This window comes from Sinohyriopsis cumingii, chromosome 4, assembly GCF_028554795.1.
Source record: "Sinohyriopsis cumingii isolate HCF-2022 chromosome 4, ASM2855479v2, whole genome shotgun sequence".
Taxonomy (NCBI): Eukaryota; Metazoa; Mollusca; class Bivalvia; order Unionida; family Unionidae; genus Sinohyriopsis; species Sinohyriopsis cumingii.
In genome coordinates this window covers 100,351,251-100,371,442 of record NC_142964.1, presented here as the reverse complement: position 1 = coordinate 100,371,442, position 20,192 = coordinate 100,351,251, and the positions used below count along the sequence as shown (strand labels likewise).

At 34.7% G+C, this 20,192-nt stretch overlaps 1 protein-coding gene across 3 annotated transcripts in view; it reads left to right on the top strand.

The window, feature by feature from the left end:
• The window catches only part of LOC149801768 (uncharacterized), a 274,626-nt gene that overhangs the window by 137,447 nt on the left and 116,987 nt on the right, over positions 1-20,192 (top strand). For all 3 annotated transcript variants that reach the window (XM_089956110.1, XM_089956109.1, XM_089956108.1), the window contains 2 exons: positions 945-1,031; positions 3,437-3,604. In XM_089956110.1, coding sequence (XP_089812236.1) covers positions 945-1,031; positions 3,437-3,604 — 255 coding nt within the window. The remainder of the gene's footprint in view (positions 1-944; positions 1,032-3,436; positions 3,605-20,192) is intronic.

Sequence of the window (20,192 nt, the reverse complement as noted above, 5' to 3'; positions counted from 1 at the left end):
ACTTATTTATGGGATTGGTTTCATAACTGACTGATGAAGTGAATAAAATTGAGCACAGAAGTTGCACAAGCAGAAATTTAAAGAAGAATTAGCAAGATAATTAAATATTCTATAAATAGCCAAATAATTGCACAAAATGCATGTTGATGATGTGCGAATCATGTAAATTATACTTCAGGACTGATGAAATTACTGACTTCGCAGCAATATAAAGTTGTTAGAAATTGATAAATTCTTTTTCAATTAAAATTTTATCTGGAAGTGTAATATGTTCGCATAAGCCAATTTGTTTGGAATTTCAATCTGGCTTAAATACATGTTCAGCCTTATTTGTATGTTAGGCACAGTGAGAAGGTGGTAGTGATGCAGAGATTAACTATGTTACACTGTTTAATATTATTTTTATTTTAATTTTAATGCTTCAAAATTCATTTTCACTATGTGTGCTAACTCTGCATGTTTGTTATCTTTCTAGTGTACTGTTCATTGTTTAGACTAAGTCATTGATGCCATTGATCATTCACAGTTTGAATTAATTATATCCTCAATAATAATAATAATAACAATAACAATAATATTAATATTAATATTATTGATAATAATAATCATCATAATAATAGTTGGTTTAATATACAACAGCATGGTTATACTCAGCATGTGAAATTCTTTTAACACTACCACTACAGGTCCTGGAATTTCATCAACCACTAATACCCATACAACCATTAAATGTCTTTTACATAAGCATTTTTTTCATGTAGTTTGTGCTTGGATGATTATATATATTCCTTGTATAAAAGAATATCTTTTGTCTTTGTTAATTTGAGGGATGGATGACTTTTTGTGCATTCTCCAAAATAAACATCACCCTTATTAGAGTAATTATGTATTATATTTATTTCAGTGGATTACAGTTTTTGTTTAATTCATTTTTGTTTCTATAGGCCCCTGAAGGAGAGAACCAGCCTAGTACAGAAGTTGATCTGTTTGTGTCCACAGAGAAGATTATGGTCTTAAATACAGATTTACAGGTACACATTTAACTCATATTTTTATGAGGAATGTGAGTCTACTTACCTTGTACTCATGAATTTATGATAGACTTATCCTTCAATCATTATTTTACATCTGCACCATGCACAGGGCATATCATTTCATGCCATGATATTCTTCCTCTGTCATTCCACAGAATTACTATTGCTCTTAATGATGAACTTTGATTAAACTTTGTATATTGCTTGCACTGGAGGTAAGGATGCAAACAGTTGATTTTGGAGTCAAAGTGAAAAGTCCAGGTCACAATGAGTCAAATAAAAAAGTGAGGGTGCACAATAAGTTTAATTCTGACCATGTACCACAGTTTCTACCACTACTTAGCTACAGCTTGATATACATTTTGATTCAGTTTGGTTTGATTTTGGTGTTTTACACCACAACAACACAAGTAGGTTATTTTATGCTGAGGCATTTGGAGTAGTGCCTTGCCCAAGGACACATTTCAGTAGCAGAACAGATGAAGTTGACAGTATCACATTCAGCCTGGCTATGAAAAACTGCACATTGATATATACATATTTTAATATTTAGTGCTTTTTCTTTCTTTCTAAACTATAAAATGATAAACATCAACAATCTGTTTTAATTGGATATCAAGTGGTGAGCTTCAAGTTAGTGCATTATAAGTATTTTCCACTTAGTGTTGGACATCAAGGTCAACAACCATTGTGATTGGATGTTTTAAGTTGATGGGATTGTTTTGTTGTGTTTTGTTCATTAAACAGTTTTTCATGATTGCTGACATCTTAGATAAATTTAATCTTTTTTCTCTGCTTCTGCCTACAATGATAGCAGCATTTTAGGGGAAATTAACATTGTCCACTTATCTCTGATTGTTAGAGTCGGCTAATCCACTAATGTGGGAAAGGGCTATACAGATGTTGTGGATAGCTTGCTCATGAGAGGAGAAGGATATCTGTTGGTTTGGGTGACCAAGATTAAGGTCACTAAACCACAAACCTGGGAGAAAATTCCAAAAATAACTTTATTACACACAACATCATGATAACTAAACTTTGAGAATGACTTTCTTGTATGGGAAGGAAATAGCTTTGTTGTTGTTCCTCAGTATTTCTTCCATTTGTTCTTGCCATTTGGTCATATAGAAACCATTTGCTCATAGGTTAAAAGGTCATGGTCCAAGTCAAAGTGACCAATCAGTCAACTCTACCTTGAGTCAGCGCAGCATTGTTAGTGTGGATTATAAACATGGGATAGGTTTAGAATATGCTATTATTGCTTTTTTGTTTGTTTGGTGGTGGGGGGCTTGTCCTGGTCTGTTTCTTTCACTGAATATATCAAGTTCAGCTTGATGGTAAAAACTTTACATTACATAATTAACAAGCATTAATAGATATCATCAAGTAAATATTTTATTTCCACACCGTTTTGCCACCTGAAGATGACAATAAGAACTTGTTTCTACTCCATGCTTTCTTCAAAGCCATGCAGTTACCCACCCCCACCCAGTTAAGACAAGGTGATGTAGATACTGATGTGTCCTTCTGCTTGTCCATATCCCACATGTATGTCTGACCATAAATATTTTCATTTCCAGAATGTAACTCAAATCCTTTAAGGTATGAGATATATTGTCACTGTGTCACCACTGTTTTCATAGTGGTCCATATGAACTTGGTGCTATTAACAAATCTTCATTTGAAATACTTTAAAAAAATGTTTTTGTCCATTTTTCTATCAATTAATTGTGCATAAATATGTTCTTTGGTCAAAACTCTCAAACCAAATAAGATATTTTTATGAGACTTTTTACGCATGTTAAACTAATAGTACAAATATGCTTTTTAAGGAGTAAGGAGACAAAGTCAGCAATATTCTCAGCCATATTCAGTGCACATAGTGAATCATATATCATTTTCGTGAAGGGGAAGTACTAGTCAGCACATAATCAGAACTCACCCAGATGGGCAAGTGATTGTAAAATTTAGTTACTTTTTCAATGTTGGGCAAGTGAATTTTCAACCCCATGGTATTGAACTAGAAGTGTTTTTTGGTACTAAGAATTGTTTGCATTCATTATTTTCCATATTGTCTTGGAAACAAATGATAGCATAAATATTATGTAGGTTTGTATGTAAGCAATAGGCAGGTGGGTACATATCTTCTCTATATAGATGAAAGAAACCTTCCCAATGTTAGAAGCTGCTATTTTAGGAGAGTATCATATTCTACATCATGTTTTTGCCAGGTTAGCAAGGAAACTAAATTCATAGAAATGTTTTACATGGTAAATACTATAAGACAAATTATAGGACATTTTGTTGCAGACATGATGCATTGGCAGAAAGAATATGCTGAATCTTTTTGTTTTATTTTATTTTATTTTATTTAATTTAATTTTAATTTTATTTTATTTTAGGAAATTATGATGGACCATTCATTGAGGACAGTGTCTTACATAGCTGATATTGGGGACATCCTGGTGATCATGGCTCGGCGTCGTTTGATAGGCAGCCCAGGTAGTTCAGATTCCATAATGCATCGGAAACAGGCGAAAATTCTGTGCCATGTATTTGAGAGTGAGGAGGTAAGTTATATTGTTTTATTGGTATCATTAGTTGGTTTCATTAGTTGTTTGAAAATTTCAGAAGGAAGATTTTTATGCTAGATTTATAAGAAGATGACAACATGATAATCAACAACTAAATATTGGGTACTTAACTATGATTTTATTTCCTAGCAAAATCTGATGAATTAAATAATAAGTTCTGTAATAATTAAGGGAGGCAGTTTTTTATAATAAAAACTAATATTTTATTTCTAGTTGAAAGGAGTATTTAAAATAATATAACACATTTTTGTTCTAAAATATAAAATGCAGTTTTTTTTCCAATTTGTGTAAACATAAATATATACTGCTTTGACAATGGTATTTTGACCTACATCTCACATGGTTCTAAAACATCTGTACCTTTCTTCAAGGTTATATCATCTACACATGAAATGTTTGCTAGTAATTTGATTTACATTGGAGGGCTAATTGCAATTTAAATGGTTGATAACTTTGAATTTGATCAATGATTTTTTGAATGTGATTAAGTATCTTTTTGGATGGAAATCGATATATAATGTGCATAGAACTATTCCTATTGCTTGTAAGGATAAATTTATCCCCACCATCACATAGTGGGCATTTTGATGTAATTATTGTGCCAATGATAATATTTTTAATGTTTCACTTTATCTCTGTAATCTGCATAAAAAGAGAAGTGTTTGTTTCACCTGTATGACTAATAAAATACATCTTATGTATTGATGGCAGAATGACAGATTATTTTTCTCCATATTTCACTTTCATTCATACTTTCCATTCCACTCTACAACATTAGATCTGTTTGAGATTAAGGAATTTAAAAAGATGGTATATTTACACATTATCATTAGAATGTGTGTTGCTTTTCACATAGGGGTTGATATCTTGAAGGGAAGGCCAAGTGGATGATGTCTTGAAGGTGAAGGTCATGGCTTATATTTTATGTTTTTTGATGCACAGTCCATTCTGGTCTTTAACTTCTGGTCTGTTAGAGATTAAGAGATGAAGCTAGGTTGTCTTACATAATGTCATTAGAAGATGGGTTGTGTCTCTTCAATGTCAAGGTCACTGGTCCATATGTTACATTTTCCATGGCACTTTTCTTTCCAGTTTACAAGTTTAAAGTCCTTTCAATAACCATGAAACCCATGACATAAATGTTGAATCACAACAAAATATGGTGAATCGTAAATACATGTTCTAAGACTGAAGGCTGTCTAGTCTTTTGGAGTGAACAGTTACTGTATATGCTGGCTTATAAACTCAGTCCAACTGCAAACTGTACAGACCCCGATTTGCCTTCATATAATGTGGTGGGAGATGTGGGTCTGTGTAGCTTGTTAGGTTTAATCAGTAGAACAAACAACATAGGCCCTGATCTACTTGCAAAATTATGCAGAGGCAGATTAGGGTCTATGTTGTTTGTAGCTGGACTTGTGAGTATATATGGTAGCATGTTTGCTTTTGCTCATTTTTGTATGTAATTGACACACACTGTCATTAATTTTAAAGGGACCACTTAGTCTTTTCTTTACATTTTTATTGATACTAGTATCAGTTCATTTCATTTTGGCTAATAAAATAATTACAGTCAGTGACATCTCACAAAAAATAAGTTGTGTGACAAAAGAGCCTGTTCTACTCTTAGTTTTACACGTCATTTCATAGGGTAATTATTAGATTTTAATTTTCTCTTTTTGTTAATTATCAGCATTATTTCTCAGAAGCTTACAAACATGTGCAGCAGAACCTGAAAGTATTTCATATAAATAGAATTATGTTAAGAATATTGGGGCTTAACAGTGTACTTAGTGATATCAAAAGCTTTACAGATTTTGTGCTATATGTGGATGCCACTTTTTATGTATATAGAGGATCTCAGATGGGTAACAATTTAATATTAAATTTATGAAACAAGTTGAATAATGTCCAACTTTTGCAAGCCTTGGCGAGCAAAATCTGGACATGATTCAACGAGTTTCATAAATTTAATATTAAATCATTACCCATTTGAGATTTTTTTATCACAGTTTTTATTTCAGTGGAAATTATTTAGATAGAAAGAAGAACGAATAATTTTGTTCATTCTAACATATGGTGCACCTTTCATTTGTTGTGCAAAAAATATAGTCCCAAACAAAGTTGAACTAGTAAAAGTAGATTGTACATTTTTTACAAACTATAAATCAAAGAAAAAGCTTCCATCCGAATAAACAGAACATTTTATAATGACAAAATCATTTGTCAGAACGGAATGATTAATGTGATGTGATGCCACATTGATAAGTAAAGAGTAGGCCCAGAGTACATGTTTACCCTAAAATGTCACTTGCAGAACTAAACGTTACATTGTTGTGGTTTTTATGTGAAATAGGATTACTGGATGCAGAAATTCCCACATTTACTGCAATACATTTGTGACTGGATATTTACATTATTTGACTGGAACAATAGACTGTACAGAAGATGTAAACAAATTTCTTTTTGAGTCAGATTTGCATCCCATATATACTGCGTAAAGATGCTGTGGTTGATTAAAGTTCTGTCAGTTAGGAGACACATATATGGATTCTATATCTATGTTACAGATATACCACTCCCTTTCCCCACCCCACCATCAAATAAGCAATACCCTTAGTTTTACTTCTTATTTTTGTTCTTGTCTTGTAGTTTTACGCCATGTTTCTCATTATGATATTCTTATACATGACATAACAAATCCTGTGGGGGTAACATATTCATATTCAGACAGCAGAGGTAATTTTTCCTCTATTTCCTTTTGCGAGTTGAGTTCAAAATTGGCCACAAAAATGTTCATTTAGAACCAAACATTCATGAAGGCAGGGTTAAAAACATTTTCCCATAATCCCAGCCAATCATTAAAGAGGATACTGCACAATAATTTCATGGGCTTATTTGGACCAATCAGGATCACATAAAGTGATATTTTAACATGTGGTAATATCAAAAATATGAAACTGCACATACTATAGGAAAACTATACCTACTATGTAATAAACCTATATAATATATGTTATCATTCATAATTATTGTTCCTAAGGGTTATTTAGTTAGTAATATGTAAATAATAAATTCCTTATCAATAGTAAAGATACGAGTCAAGTATAGTGTGTAAATTGTTCATTTCATGGCTTTCAAGATTGAGTTGTACTGTTAGTACAAGTAAACCTCACAAGATCCAGCAAGGACATGAGTTCTAATGTGAGAGGCCAAGCTGACCTAGTTCCTTATATGGTCACTGTTGTGATGATGATGATGTTCGTCCATCGGTGTCGATGAGGACCATTTAATGTCATCGATTCACTGGGGGGGGGGTCCAGAGATGGCTCATCAGTCCGATCCAGTCCTGGAAGAGTCTGTTGTAGTGGGGACATGGATGTGCAGGTTGCTGGCTGGGAGCTGCGGAACTGCTGTTCCTGGATTTGCGCAGATCACATTTTTCAGCTGCGTCCACCAGTCTTTTCTGCTCAAAGGCTTCCACACCAGCGTTGACTGCGCCAAGCAGATCGGTTAGCAGCGACACGCTCCCAGCTGTCAGGATCAATGCCTAGGTTCTTCAATGAAGCCTTGAGGGTGTCCTTGTACCACTTTTTTTTACCACTGTGAGATCTTTTGCCTTGTTGTAGCTCTCCATAGAAGACCTTCTTAGGTAGGCGTTCTACCAGCATGCGGACAACATGGTCAGCCCATCAGAGTTGTGCCTTGCACAGCATGATGTGGATGCTTGTCATGCCGACCTTAGTGAGCACCTCTGTGTTTGGTACCTTGTCCTGCCATCTGATTTTCAGTAGTTTCCTCAGGGAGCTCATATGGAAGTGGTTCAGTTTTTTAACATGGCGGCTATACACAGTCCATATCTCGCAAGCATAGAGGAGGGTGGGGAGAACAACTGCTGCGTAGACTTTGAGTTTGGTGGCAAGCTTGATGCCTCTCCTATCCCAGACATTTGAGCGGAGTCTACCAAATGCTATACTGGCTTTGGCAATCCTAGTGTTGACCTCATCATCTATGTGGACTGCTTGTGAGAGGGTGCTGCCGAGGTATGTGAATCTGTCTACATTTTTGAACTTATGGCCATTGACAGTGATGGATGATTCCAGGTAATCTTCTCCAGGAGCTGGCTGATGCAGAACTTTGGTCTTGCTGGTAGAGATGTGAGTCCAGAGTTGGAGCACACTGAAAAAAAGGTCCATGCTCATTTGCATGCCTGCCTCCATGCTGGAGTTGAGGACACAGTCATCAGCAAACAGCAGGTCGCGAATGTTCTCAACTTGGATTTTGGTTTTGGCTTGGAGCCTCCTCAGGTTGAACAACTTCCCATCCAGGTGGTATTGGAGACCTACCCCAATATTGCTGTCCTTGAAAGCATCCATCAACATTGTGGAGAACATGAGGCTGAAGAGAGTGGGGGCTAAGACGCATCCTTGTTTCACACCATTCGTATCTGCAAAGGGTTTGGAATAGTTACCCTGGTCTTGGACTCTGGCAAGCATGCCATCATGAAACTGTCTCACCATTTCAATGAAGATTTCTGGACATCCAAATTTGGCCATGATCTTCCAAAGGCCTTCCCGGCGGACAGTGTCGAATGCCTTAGTCAGGTCCATGAAGGTGGTGTATAGCTGGACATTTTGTTGCAACTGCCTGGCAGCAAAGATCATGTCGATGGTGCCTCTCTCCTTTTTGAAGCCACTTTGGCTTTTTGGCCGTAGGCCATGATCAAGGTGTTCTGTGAGTCTGTTCAGCAGTAGCCTGGCGAGGACCTTGCCATCAATGCAGAGTAGAGAGATTCCTCTATGGTTGTCGCAGGATTGGCAGTTGCCTTTGCGTTTGTAAAGGTGGATGATGGATGCATCTTTGAATTCCTGGGGTATGTGTTTCATCTTCCACATGCCACAGAACATCTCTGTTAGTCTTCCCACTAACTTAGGTCCACCAGACTTGTAGATCTCAGCTGGGATGGAGTCTGCTCCTGGAGCTTTTCCACTAGACAGGAGCTCAATGGCCTTATGAGTTTCCAGCACTGTTGGAGGGTCAGCCAACTTATCGTTGATTTCCACCAGGGGTAGACAGTTGATCGCTTCATCATTGATAAAAGAGGGTCTGTTGAGGATACCATCAAAGTGTTCCACCCAGTGATCCAGTATCTTCTTCTCGGTTATGAGAGTGCTGCCATTGGAGTGCAAGAATGGGGCTGCTCCTGATGTTACTGGGCAATAAACATCTGTTGTAACACTGATCTGTTTACGATAAGAATGATTTTGAAATGCCAAGATGATTTATTCAAGTCTCATTGCATTATTTCTGATGTATAATGATACTCATCCCTTTACCTCATAGTGCTTTTTTTCTTCAGGCAGTTGATATACATGTACTAAAGTTACATAGTGCAGTGCACTATACACAGAACACCTATTTACCTATTTGACTCCATACACATAGGCCTGACTGTTCACTGTTATAGCAGTGTAGTGTATGTTACGTTTAACATCAATTTTAAACATTTTACATTTTGTGTACACATTTATGTATATAAATATTTAGGAGTAAAATCTGATCATTATAGCTGTATAATAATTTTTCATGCAAGTTTTTTTATGTGCTTTAAAATCTTTAGCAAATTTGTTCACCATCAAGCGAGTGAAGCCATGTGACCAACTATTGCTGCCATTTCTCTTACTCAAAATTTACTAGTTCTTTGTTTATGTCTACATCACTAAATCATCTGCATTTGATAAATTATAAAAACTCAGTGTTGCCTTCATCAATATCAGAACCGTTACTTAAGTTATTGAAGCTTTCATATGAGTGATTTTAATTGTGTAAACTCCAGGAATGTACTGAACAAAATCCATGGCCTCCATTTTAGAGAGTGGAGAATCCACCTCGTTACTGTAAATAGCCCTGGCATTTAAATTGCAACCACGTGATCTGACGTAATGGTCATTCAAATCAGTGAATGTAGTACCTATTAGGGGATTTTCCCCAAAGGTGGTGCTACGAAAACCAGCTAAAAATGGTTGATGTTTACAGCGGGCATCTAAAGGTGCTTCAATGAGAATGGTGTAGAGGTATCCAAAGCCGCTTCCATGCAAATGGTGTAGAGATGGACAAAAGCACTTCTTCGAGAATCGGGTAAAGGTGTCCAAAGGCGTTTACATGTGGTGAACAGCTATATAATAGAATTATTGCGTAGAATTAAGCATTCTTAGTAGTACTGTCAATTATATTGAGAGGAACTCATTTATTTCATTTAATCATTTGTTGGAATGTATCCAAGGCCTATCTTGAAAAGTTTAGAAATTGTAGAAAAGAAACACTACTCAGACTTGTGTTGAGTTTGCATGTGAAAAAACTACTGTGAAAAAATGATGGTGTACAGCCAGGAAGGTTCACCAAGATCATGATAACCTCAGAAAACTCTTATTTTATTGAAGGGTTCAAGAATTGTGTCAGATATAGTGGTATTATGACCTACCTTGATGAGAAAATGGTTGAAACTTTAGCAAATGCTGCTAGTACAGCTAATGACTTTTCCTGGACTCACCAAGTTTCATTTGTAAATAAATCTTCGTCTCAGGTTTCTGAAAAACAAACAACAAAAAAGACCCATTTCATTCTCATGGGAGTACATCCAAATCTTAAAACTGGTACAACTATTAGGAATCAAATTTCTGATGAGATTGATCAGAAATTTTTATCTCCTGATGTGCACTTATTGTAAAAAGAAAAGGCACATTATTTCTGATTGCTATAGGTAGAAATTTAGGCAACAGAATAAAGAGAGAATACTCTTATTTCTGATAGGTCAAGGTCACATTCATATATTAAAAGAAATATATTCATTGGTTCTAGACCTCTCCGGTGGCCTAGTAGTTAGAGCATCCGCCTCAGATGTGGGAGGTCATGGGTTTGATCCCCATTGCTAGGTATCACTATAAACTGTCACACTGCAGACATCATAGCGATAGGACTGAATTTTTTTAAAGCTACGTTAAAAAATCCAAATCACACACACATACACACACACACACATACATTGGTTCTAGCATTATGACCTACCTTGATGAGAAAATGGTTGAAACTTTAGCAAATGCTGCTAGTACAGCTAATGACTTTTCCTGGACTCACCAAGTTTCATTTGTAAATAAATCTTCCTCAGGGTTTTGAAAAACAAACACAAAAAACTGATATGACTGAAAAATTGTTAAAGCTACATTAAAAAATCCAAATCACACACACACACACACACACACGCACATTGGTTCTAGCAAACCCTAGTATGATTTTATTATGGAAAATTATGAACTGTTCATGTTGAAAGGTTCTGTATCACTTGTTGGTGATTATGCCAGGCCTATTCCTATTAAGATATTAAGAAACTCAGGATCTTCTCAGAAACTTTTATTGTCATGTTCCTTGTCTTTTTCTGAGCAGTCTCCTTGTGAAATTGTTCTTATTCAGGGATTTGAGTTATGATTTTTTTTGTTCCTCTTCATAGTGTTAATTTTTCATCAGACTTGGTCTCAGGATCCATGACAGTAGGAGTGGTGAACTCTGTCTGTTCATTTGTTACTAGCTAATGACCTAGTTGGAGTTAAGGTAGTGGTTAATCCAGTTTTAAATGACAAGCTTTGTATGGATCAAAGAGTTGATCCTATTGAAATTGAAATCCCTGGTTTATATCTAGCTTGTGCAGTTACTAGAGCTATGGAAAAGAAAAAGTAAAGAAAAACCTTGAAAATGATGTTGATCAGGATGTTATTCCTTTATGGGTTGGTCTTTTAATGAAGTCACTTTTGCTCCAAGTATGGATCAATCTACTCTTTTTTATGTCACATGTTCAGGCTTGAATAAACAGTAACGCAAGAAAGAGTGAAAACAACAAGCTTTGAAAAAATACAAATACAATAATTTATTTCACTGGAAAAATTCTGTAAAAATAAAGAAAATATGAACTTATGGTTTTATAGAATTAAGTCCAAAAATAATCCAGTAATAATCCATGAATAAAATTTTTGAAGTCCTAATAACAAAATGTTCTACTGATTTCACGTTCGAATCACGACGAAGAATCCAAGATGGAAGATGATGACATATGCTGCAATCTGTAGTGTGGAAGTCTACAGTTCCTTGTAGAAACAAGAATTATCACTCTGGTTTTTGATAGTTGAATAAATTTTAATAAAAAACTGTCCTTGTTCCACAATATTACATGAGCACACATTTTTTCCTGAAAAATAACAGAATTAATCCGTTTGAATCCAAAAAATTTGAAATATCTCCAAACCATGTAATTTGAAATAACTCCAAACAGCACAACATACAGCTAACAGTTTAACAGCCCAGCTTCTATATCTACTGAGAATAATTTTCCAAAATAAATTCTATATGGGCTTCAAAAACGTAAACAAGGGGTCACATGATCATCTTCTTGAAGGTTATAGAAACTATATACTTGATAAAGATCATGTCTACCCAGTGTGACCTTGACAAAAACCAATCATTTACTCTAAGAAATAAAAAATATTTTTTTTTATATATCTTAAAGACGAAATCCATCATGACCTCGACATCAACCAATCATTTTAAAATAAAGATAGAACTTGTTTACGATGGTTACTACAAATTTTGAAACAAGGTCAGGATTTAAATCAACACCTGGTGTTTATAAACAGTCAAGATCAAACTATTTTCTTAAAGAAGTATCATCTCTAGTGAATAAATTTACAATATCATGTAATGAAAAATATAAAAAAGTTTAAACAGACTAACAATTAAATTGAAATAAATATATATTAAATCAGATACAAGTAAATCAAATATACATAACATCTTAATTCCAGTCTAATCCAATTCTGCTCATTCTCTTAATTCTAATCGAATCACTAGTTGTCTCAAAGGAACAAGATCCTAAGATCTGTTTGTTGAATAGGGCTCTTAGAGAATCTGATGCCACAGAAGTACAAATTTGTTATTTTATGAAAAATGGAGTCCTTATGAGTAAATGGAGGCCTCCTGAGGTACATGCTGGTGATAAGTGGTCAGTAAGCTATCACTTCATTATTCCAGAGTCACATCTTTGCTAGCCAAGGTTCCAGTATAATAACCTGTGTATACCTTGGTGGTTCAGTAAGATATTTTAGTGCCTTATTCCTAGTGACATATATAGGATTCATGAGATGCCTCCCTTAATATGTATTGCCAACTAACTAGTAGCATGTAACAGTGATGCATTGTGCTTCAGCCTAAATGGTGGAGGCAGTTGATTTCAAAAGGATACTTTGTAAATTTAATATCAAAAATATGACTATGTAACAGAGAGATGTCATTACAGCATTACAAGTATATTTGAGGACAAGGATGTTTTTGTGCAAACATGAACCAGTTGTTGTTGTTGTTGTTGTAGGGTTTAACGCATTTTTCAGCACACGATAGGCTATACATGGCGGCCAGTATTAATGGTGGAGGAAGAACCCAGGAAATCCCCGGAAAGAACCACCAACCCTCGAGAAGCTACTGGCAAGCTTTTTCACATACACACATTGGCTGAATCCAAGACTCGATCCCACGCATACAGAGGTGAGATGGCAGTCATCCATAACAGAGAGTGCTTTAGACCACTCGGCCATTCGGGGCCCCCATGAACCAGTAATGGAAAATTGTTTATGAGTCCATTCCTGTTGTGTGCTTCCCTCATCTTGATCATGTAGGAACAGTGTTCAGATTTGAACAACTTGATTTTGATTGGATGCATTGGCACTGCAATATCAGATTGATCAGCCAAGGTGCAGATAGGTTAACAAAATGGAACTTTGGCTAGCATGCCTAGGTCATATTGAAAGGAAATTCTTTGTCTAGTCCATGAAACACTGTTGTCTGGTCATTTAAGAGTCAGTAAGACTTGTTAAATGATCTTAAATAATTTGTATTGGCCAAAAATTTGTAGATTTTGTCTACTTGTCAAAGGTAGGAAAACCAAATCAGAAAATATCTAAGGCTTATCAACAATCTGTTTCTGCATTTGACAAACCATTTAGTAGAATAATGGTAGATTGTGTCTGCTCATTAAACAAGATCATGTTAGGCAACCAAATCTTGTTGACAATTATGTGTGCATCCACAAGATTTTCAGAGGCTATTCCTTCAACGAAAACTAAGACCATAGTAAAAGCGTTGGTAAAGTTTTTCACACTTTTTGGCCTTCACAGAAATGCAAAAAAGGGTTGGGACGATAGGGTCTGTTTTTTGGGGTTTTTTTTTGAGAATTAGTTCAAAGTCCTCCTCAGTTTAGGTATTATGGTCCTTATCAAGTTAAAAAGACATTAAGTGACATAAATTACATTAATACTCCTAGGTGGCAAAACAGAAACAATTTTTTGATGTTAATATGTTAAGGAAGTTGACCTGTAAATTATTCATTCAATTTAGTAGTAGTTGCACACACTCAGGATTTAAATGAGGACATGAAATCAGACCTTAGAGACTTTGATGTAACCAATCTTCACAGTTTGGCAATTTTGGACAATTTGGACCAGAAACATCTGCTGCTACAAGAGAAGAGCAAATTAAAACAGATGTTTTTAAAATATGAGCTTGTTTCCAGATACATGTATTCCAACAAATTAAATCTGCCATGGTATTGGAATCAGAGTCGACACCTGTGAAACAACATCCTTGCAGGATAAATCCTCTCAAACAAGAGTGTTTGAAGAAAGAAATTCAGTATTTGCTGGAGAGTGAAAGTAACAGAGTTCACTATGTTTCCTAGTGCCAAAACCAGATAATACTTTCTGTATGTGTACTAATTAAAGAAAAGTAAACAGTGTCACCAACACAGATTCATTTCCAATATCCAGAATGGAAGACTGCTTTGACAGAAATGGAAGTGCAAAATATTTCACCAAGTTTGATGTTTTGAAAAATTTCTGGCAAATTCCACTTATGGAAAGAGCAAAGAAAATTTCAGTATTTGTGAATCCCGATGGATTTTACCATGATAATGTTCTGTATGAAAGGTTCCCCTTGTGCTTTGGAACATTTGATGAACTTGATAACATCTGATACAACTAATCTTGCCACTTACATTGACGATGTCATAAAATACGACACATGAAAATGTCACTTGGAAACCATGTGGAAGTTCTTTGATTGAGTCATTGATGCAAACTTGACAGTTAGTTTAAGTAAAAGTGACTTTCTGCCATGCTTGTATTACATTTTTAAGAACCACTGTGGGACATGGTCAGATTAAACCTATGTATGGCTATCTCTGAATTCCCTGTGTCTGTATCATGCTAAAAAAGTTTTCATTGCATAATTATTTCTTTTTTCATAATGAGGGAAAGTGTTTAATGTACATTATTTTTCATAATTTCAGTTTGTGATGGTTATTTAAATACTAATTCCTTAGTACTAAATTTCTTATCAATTGTAAGTTTGCACTTTAATGATGTATATTACATAAATTATTTCATTCATGGCTTTCAAGATTGAGCGATACTGTTAGTACAAGTAAACATCACGTCATCTGACGAGGACATGAGTTCTGATATGAGAGGCCAGGTGGATTTGTTCATGTAATTTTTAATGGTTTTGCAGAAATCTCATATTTGGTGGCACTTTAATTCATTATTTTAGAAAGGATATAGATCTTGTTGCCATGGAGGTAAGATTTTTTTAATTTTTAAATTTGTTGTTGGTACAACCACAAAATCCACTCATATTTATATTCCATGATAGAAAACTGACTTCACAGTACTTCTAAAGTTCTCCTGATTTTTTCACACCAGCTGGTTTAAAGTTACACCTCTCCCTCAATAACTCATGCACAGTGGGGTCAAAAAACATTGACTGCACTATAAGCAAGGGTGCAAATTACCAAGGACCTCTAGACAATAAGTGATGCCATCCCCACTGGACATCGAGAAAATGGCAGTGAAGGGGCAACTGATCTGCTTAATGGCTGAATACTCATTTTATAATTGCCTTAATAATAAATGTCAATAAAGAGCTTTTTAATATTGAAATTGTTTGTTATTCTGTACAAATTATATTTATTTTCAAGATGCCCAACATCTGAAAGATTGTTAACATTTTTCCAACTGGTTTCAACAACCTTCACATGTAGGTGAAAATATGTTGTACATCACTGTATTTGGTTGTTGTTGAGAGTCTGGTTCTGTTTTGTATGTAATATCAAAGTGCAAAGCAGTGATTGTACAAAAAAGGGAACCAAACAAACTGTTGAACCACAACCAAACAAGATTCCTTGTTTCAAATAATAGCTACATCTGTTTTTTGTGGAACAATCGTCTACTTCAACACTTAAGTTTTGTTTTGCTCAGTTAGTAAAATATTGAAGGGTGATTTCATTACAAGCAACAATGAAGCTTTTGTTCATCCTCGAGTATACATATATCAGTGCAAGAATTCTCTCAAACTCGCTTCTGCACAATGAGCCATATCCGTGAAACAAAGCTCATTATTTCACAATGTTTACTTTTTGCTTGGTTGCCTTGCAATCTTTGATAACATTTATGATTAAGTAAGTTAATTTAAGGTAGTTTAATTATATTACATACACAATGACATTTACAACATTGTTCACTTGATCAATTGAAATGAGTTAACAGTACATACAACCAGAGCTGCTAGATCATAGCATGTAGGATTTGCATGCTTTTGAACTTTCCTTTTATTATACCTCCTTTATTTGATACAAAGGATACAGTTAAATGTGAAAATACAAAGGAGGTCAGATTTTATTTTAGTGCAACAAATACTTCCACAAGTCAGATATCAAAACACGGTTGGTACTTAATTAGTTTCTCAGAGAAAGCTCGCAGACATAGCTGTTACCGTAGATTGACACAATTTACATTTGAATACAGAGGGCATATTGCATTTATGAAGATTATACTTTAACTGAAGTAAAAGATAGAATTAAAACACAAATTTCACTTGATAAAACAACTTATTTAATTGGTATTTATTTATTAAAGTACTGCCTCCAGTAGTCATGACATTTTCATTGATAAAAATTTCACAGAATATTATTATTTACAGTATTCTAAGAATGTCATTTGGAAAGAAAATATAAAAAAATATTACTTCTTATATAAAAAATTATAATTTCATAATGTTAATCAACATTTTAATGTCCTATCTATCATTTTTGATGATAAATCGAGTGAGATATCAAAGTTTCAGTTACTAATTTTGATCACAATTTGTTTTAGTTCAAAAAACATAGGTCCATTTTTCTGTATTTTCTAGTTGTTAAAAAATGGGATCTATACCTGACTCGGCACTATAAACAAGTTCGTTAGTTATCAGGGTGCAAGTTATTGAGGGAGTGGTGTATTCAGAGTAGATGCTTTTTAACTTTTGTTTCATTTTTGTGCTTGAACAGTTTTGTGACTATGGTGCCTGTATCTTGACTCGTTTCTCAATCTATTGATTAGGTTAACAAGTGCAGGGTCTCCACTTGGCCACCATTTAATTCAGAACATGACATTGCCATTACCTTCAAAACCTGATATCAGCAAGGACTTGAGTATGGGATGTAAGGGAAAATGCAGCTTTCTATACCTTACATGAATATATTGATCAAAATTGATGGCTTTTATATTGAAAATTAGTGCTTCATTCTTTAGCACTTTATGGTAGTGAAATGGCTTGCAGTGAAAATGAGCAGTTGACAGCATGAAACATTGGTCTGTCTGCAATCAGAATTCATGTGAAGTTTCCTTCTATTACAAGCAATGAAAGTTTCTTCTTTATGTACATGTACATTCCAGCTTTTATTGATTTTAAATCCCTCAAACTTCTGATAGTAAAAATGTAATTCAAACTGGATAGGGTTTTCCTTTAACAAATCATGACTGGAAGCTGCAATAGCCTAGCTAATTGTTGTTTGTTTTTTTTTGCCATGCAGCAGTGTTTAATTCTGGTTATGCCATCAAAAGACCACTTCATTTACATGTGCTGACATTCTGTTACTTATGTTGAGAGAAAATAATGAAAATGAAGTATGTTTCTATACTGTTTAATTTATGCATCTCTCCTTTCATATGTTATTATATGTCATATTATTGTACCGACAGTATCCATTGCATTTGCATTTTACTGTTCAATCAGTCTATCCCTATTCTAGTTTGATTGAATATGACCTAGTAGTCAATAGATGCAGCATTTCATATATACATAATATATATATATATATATATATATATATATATATATATATATATATATATATATATATATATATATATATATATACAGGTGTGTATGTATGTATATATATATATATATATATATATATATATATATATATATATATATACACACACACACACACACACACACGTGCACACAAAGATGTCCGAGGTTGATAAATGAAATGCTGTTTTGCATACATTTTTGTATGTAGTTGTTGATGGTGGCCTGTGTACTGAAAGTGTCTGGAATATATATCAGAGAGATGGATCAATGGATGGTGGATGCTGAGAGAGAGAGAGAGAGAGATGGATGGTGATGCTGATATAGAGGGGGGCAATTTCATTATATTCAATACAAGTAGCAAGTAGGATTTGCTGTCCCACAGCTGTTTTACTTGTCTACACAGGTATTGATTACATCTTAATTCTACCTGATCTACTTGCTCCATTCAGATACAATGATCCAATGATGACCATGGACCCCAGGAGATTAAGAAACTATCATCTTACACTTTGGTTGCTAACTCTTAACTACCTCAGAGCTCTCTCAAGGAGCTTGACATCAGTGTCTAGTATTTCTGTCTTCCAGAATCCTACCATCTAGTCTTTATTGTTTATACCATACAGACAAGAAAAAAAGTACAGACTGTCTGACATCAAGCTCCGAGAGACCTTTTACCAGGATCATCATTCTATTGACCAGGACTTGTAGATTTAGAAGTTTTTTTTATTCGTTATACTGGTTATAGACCAGAAGAGGTTATGGGATAGTCTGTTGTATGTCATCCACCCATCATCTGTAATCCAACATCCTTCCACCCATTAGCACAAGGTTGCAGTCACTACTTCTCTTGAACTACTTTGATGCTTACCATGAGACATTGCACACACATTCATCCTATGGTTTAGTTGGTCCTTAATGAAAATGGTGCTGCTTGGATATCCAATATGACCACCACATTACCTGTCATGAAAATCTTTTTGCTACTCTTGAATAGATGGCATATCAACATAGTGTTTTCACTAAAAGACCCTTTATGATTTCTAGTTGGTCATAATGAAAATAGTGCTGAGCTGACATGCAACATGGCCACCACATTCACCATCTTGAAAACATGCTGTTGCTACTCCTCTTGATTGGATGGTCATATCAACATCAGGTTTTCACTAAAAGACTTCTTATAATGTCCAGTTAGTCCCGAATAAAAATCATGCTGATGTGACATCCAATATGGCCACCATAGTGGCCATGTGGAAAATCTTGTTTTGCTACTCCTCATGAATGGATGGTCATATCATCATGAGGTTTTTATTGAAAGACTTCTTATGATCTCTAGTTGGTCCTAAATGACAGTTGTGCTATTCTAGTATCCAATATGGCACCATGGCAGCCATTGTAAAAATCTTGCTATCATAATTATACCTGACAGAATGTCATATTGCTTTTCAAAGCTCTTATGATGTCCAGTTGGTCTTAAATGAAAATGATATGATTTGACACCCAGTATGCTGCCACACATCAGCCATAATGAAAATATTGCTATCTCTACTCTTCTTGAATGGATGGGTATAACAGCGTGAGATTTTCACTAAAAGATTTGTTATGATGTCTAGTTGGTTTTAAATGAAAATGGTGCTGAGATGTTGTCCAATATGGCCACCAAAGCTGCCATCTTGAAAATCTTCTTCTTGCTACTTGAATGGAAAGCCATGTCTTAAAAAGTGATATATCTCTTCTTTAATGTATGGCTTTATCAACATGGATTTGTGACCACTAGCATTCTTATGGTGCCTAGTTGTTCCTAAATGAAAATGGTGCCAGTCATACATCTTATATTGCTACCACAACAACTGTCTTGAAAATATTTTTGTCACTACTCACCCGATAAGATGATCATTATGACATGGGATTTTCAACAAAACACTTGTGATATCTTTATTGCCTCAATTGAAATTTGTGGCAAGTTGACATCCAATATGTGTGCCACAGCAGCCTGTTTGTAAATTTTTTTTATGGCTGAATAATAGAGATGGTCTCAGCACTTTACAGTTAAAATGAAGAAATGGTCATATCTCAAATTCCTGGACATTCTTGGCCCAGTAGAGCTTTTGCCCTTTGCTTTTTTATGTTTGTTTTACTTTTTTCTTAGGTTTCTTTGTATATAAAAAAATAATCTGGACTTTTAATTTCTAAAATCCTGCAGAGAACTGAGTTGCATCAACTATTACCATTGCTACTTATTATGTATGTTTTATCTCATCACAGAAAACCATGTAATATATTGATGGACACCATTGTTTTTTATTACAGTAATAAATCTCACAACAGTTGTCAA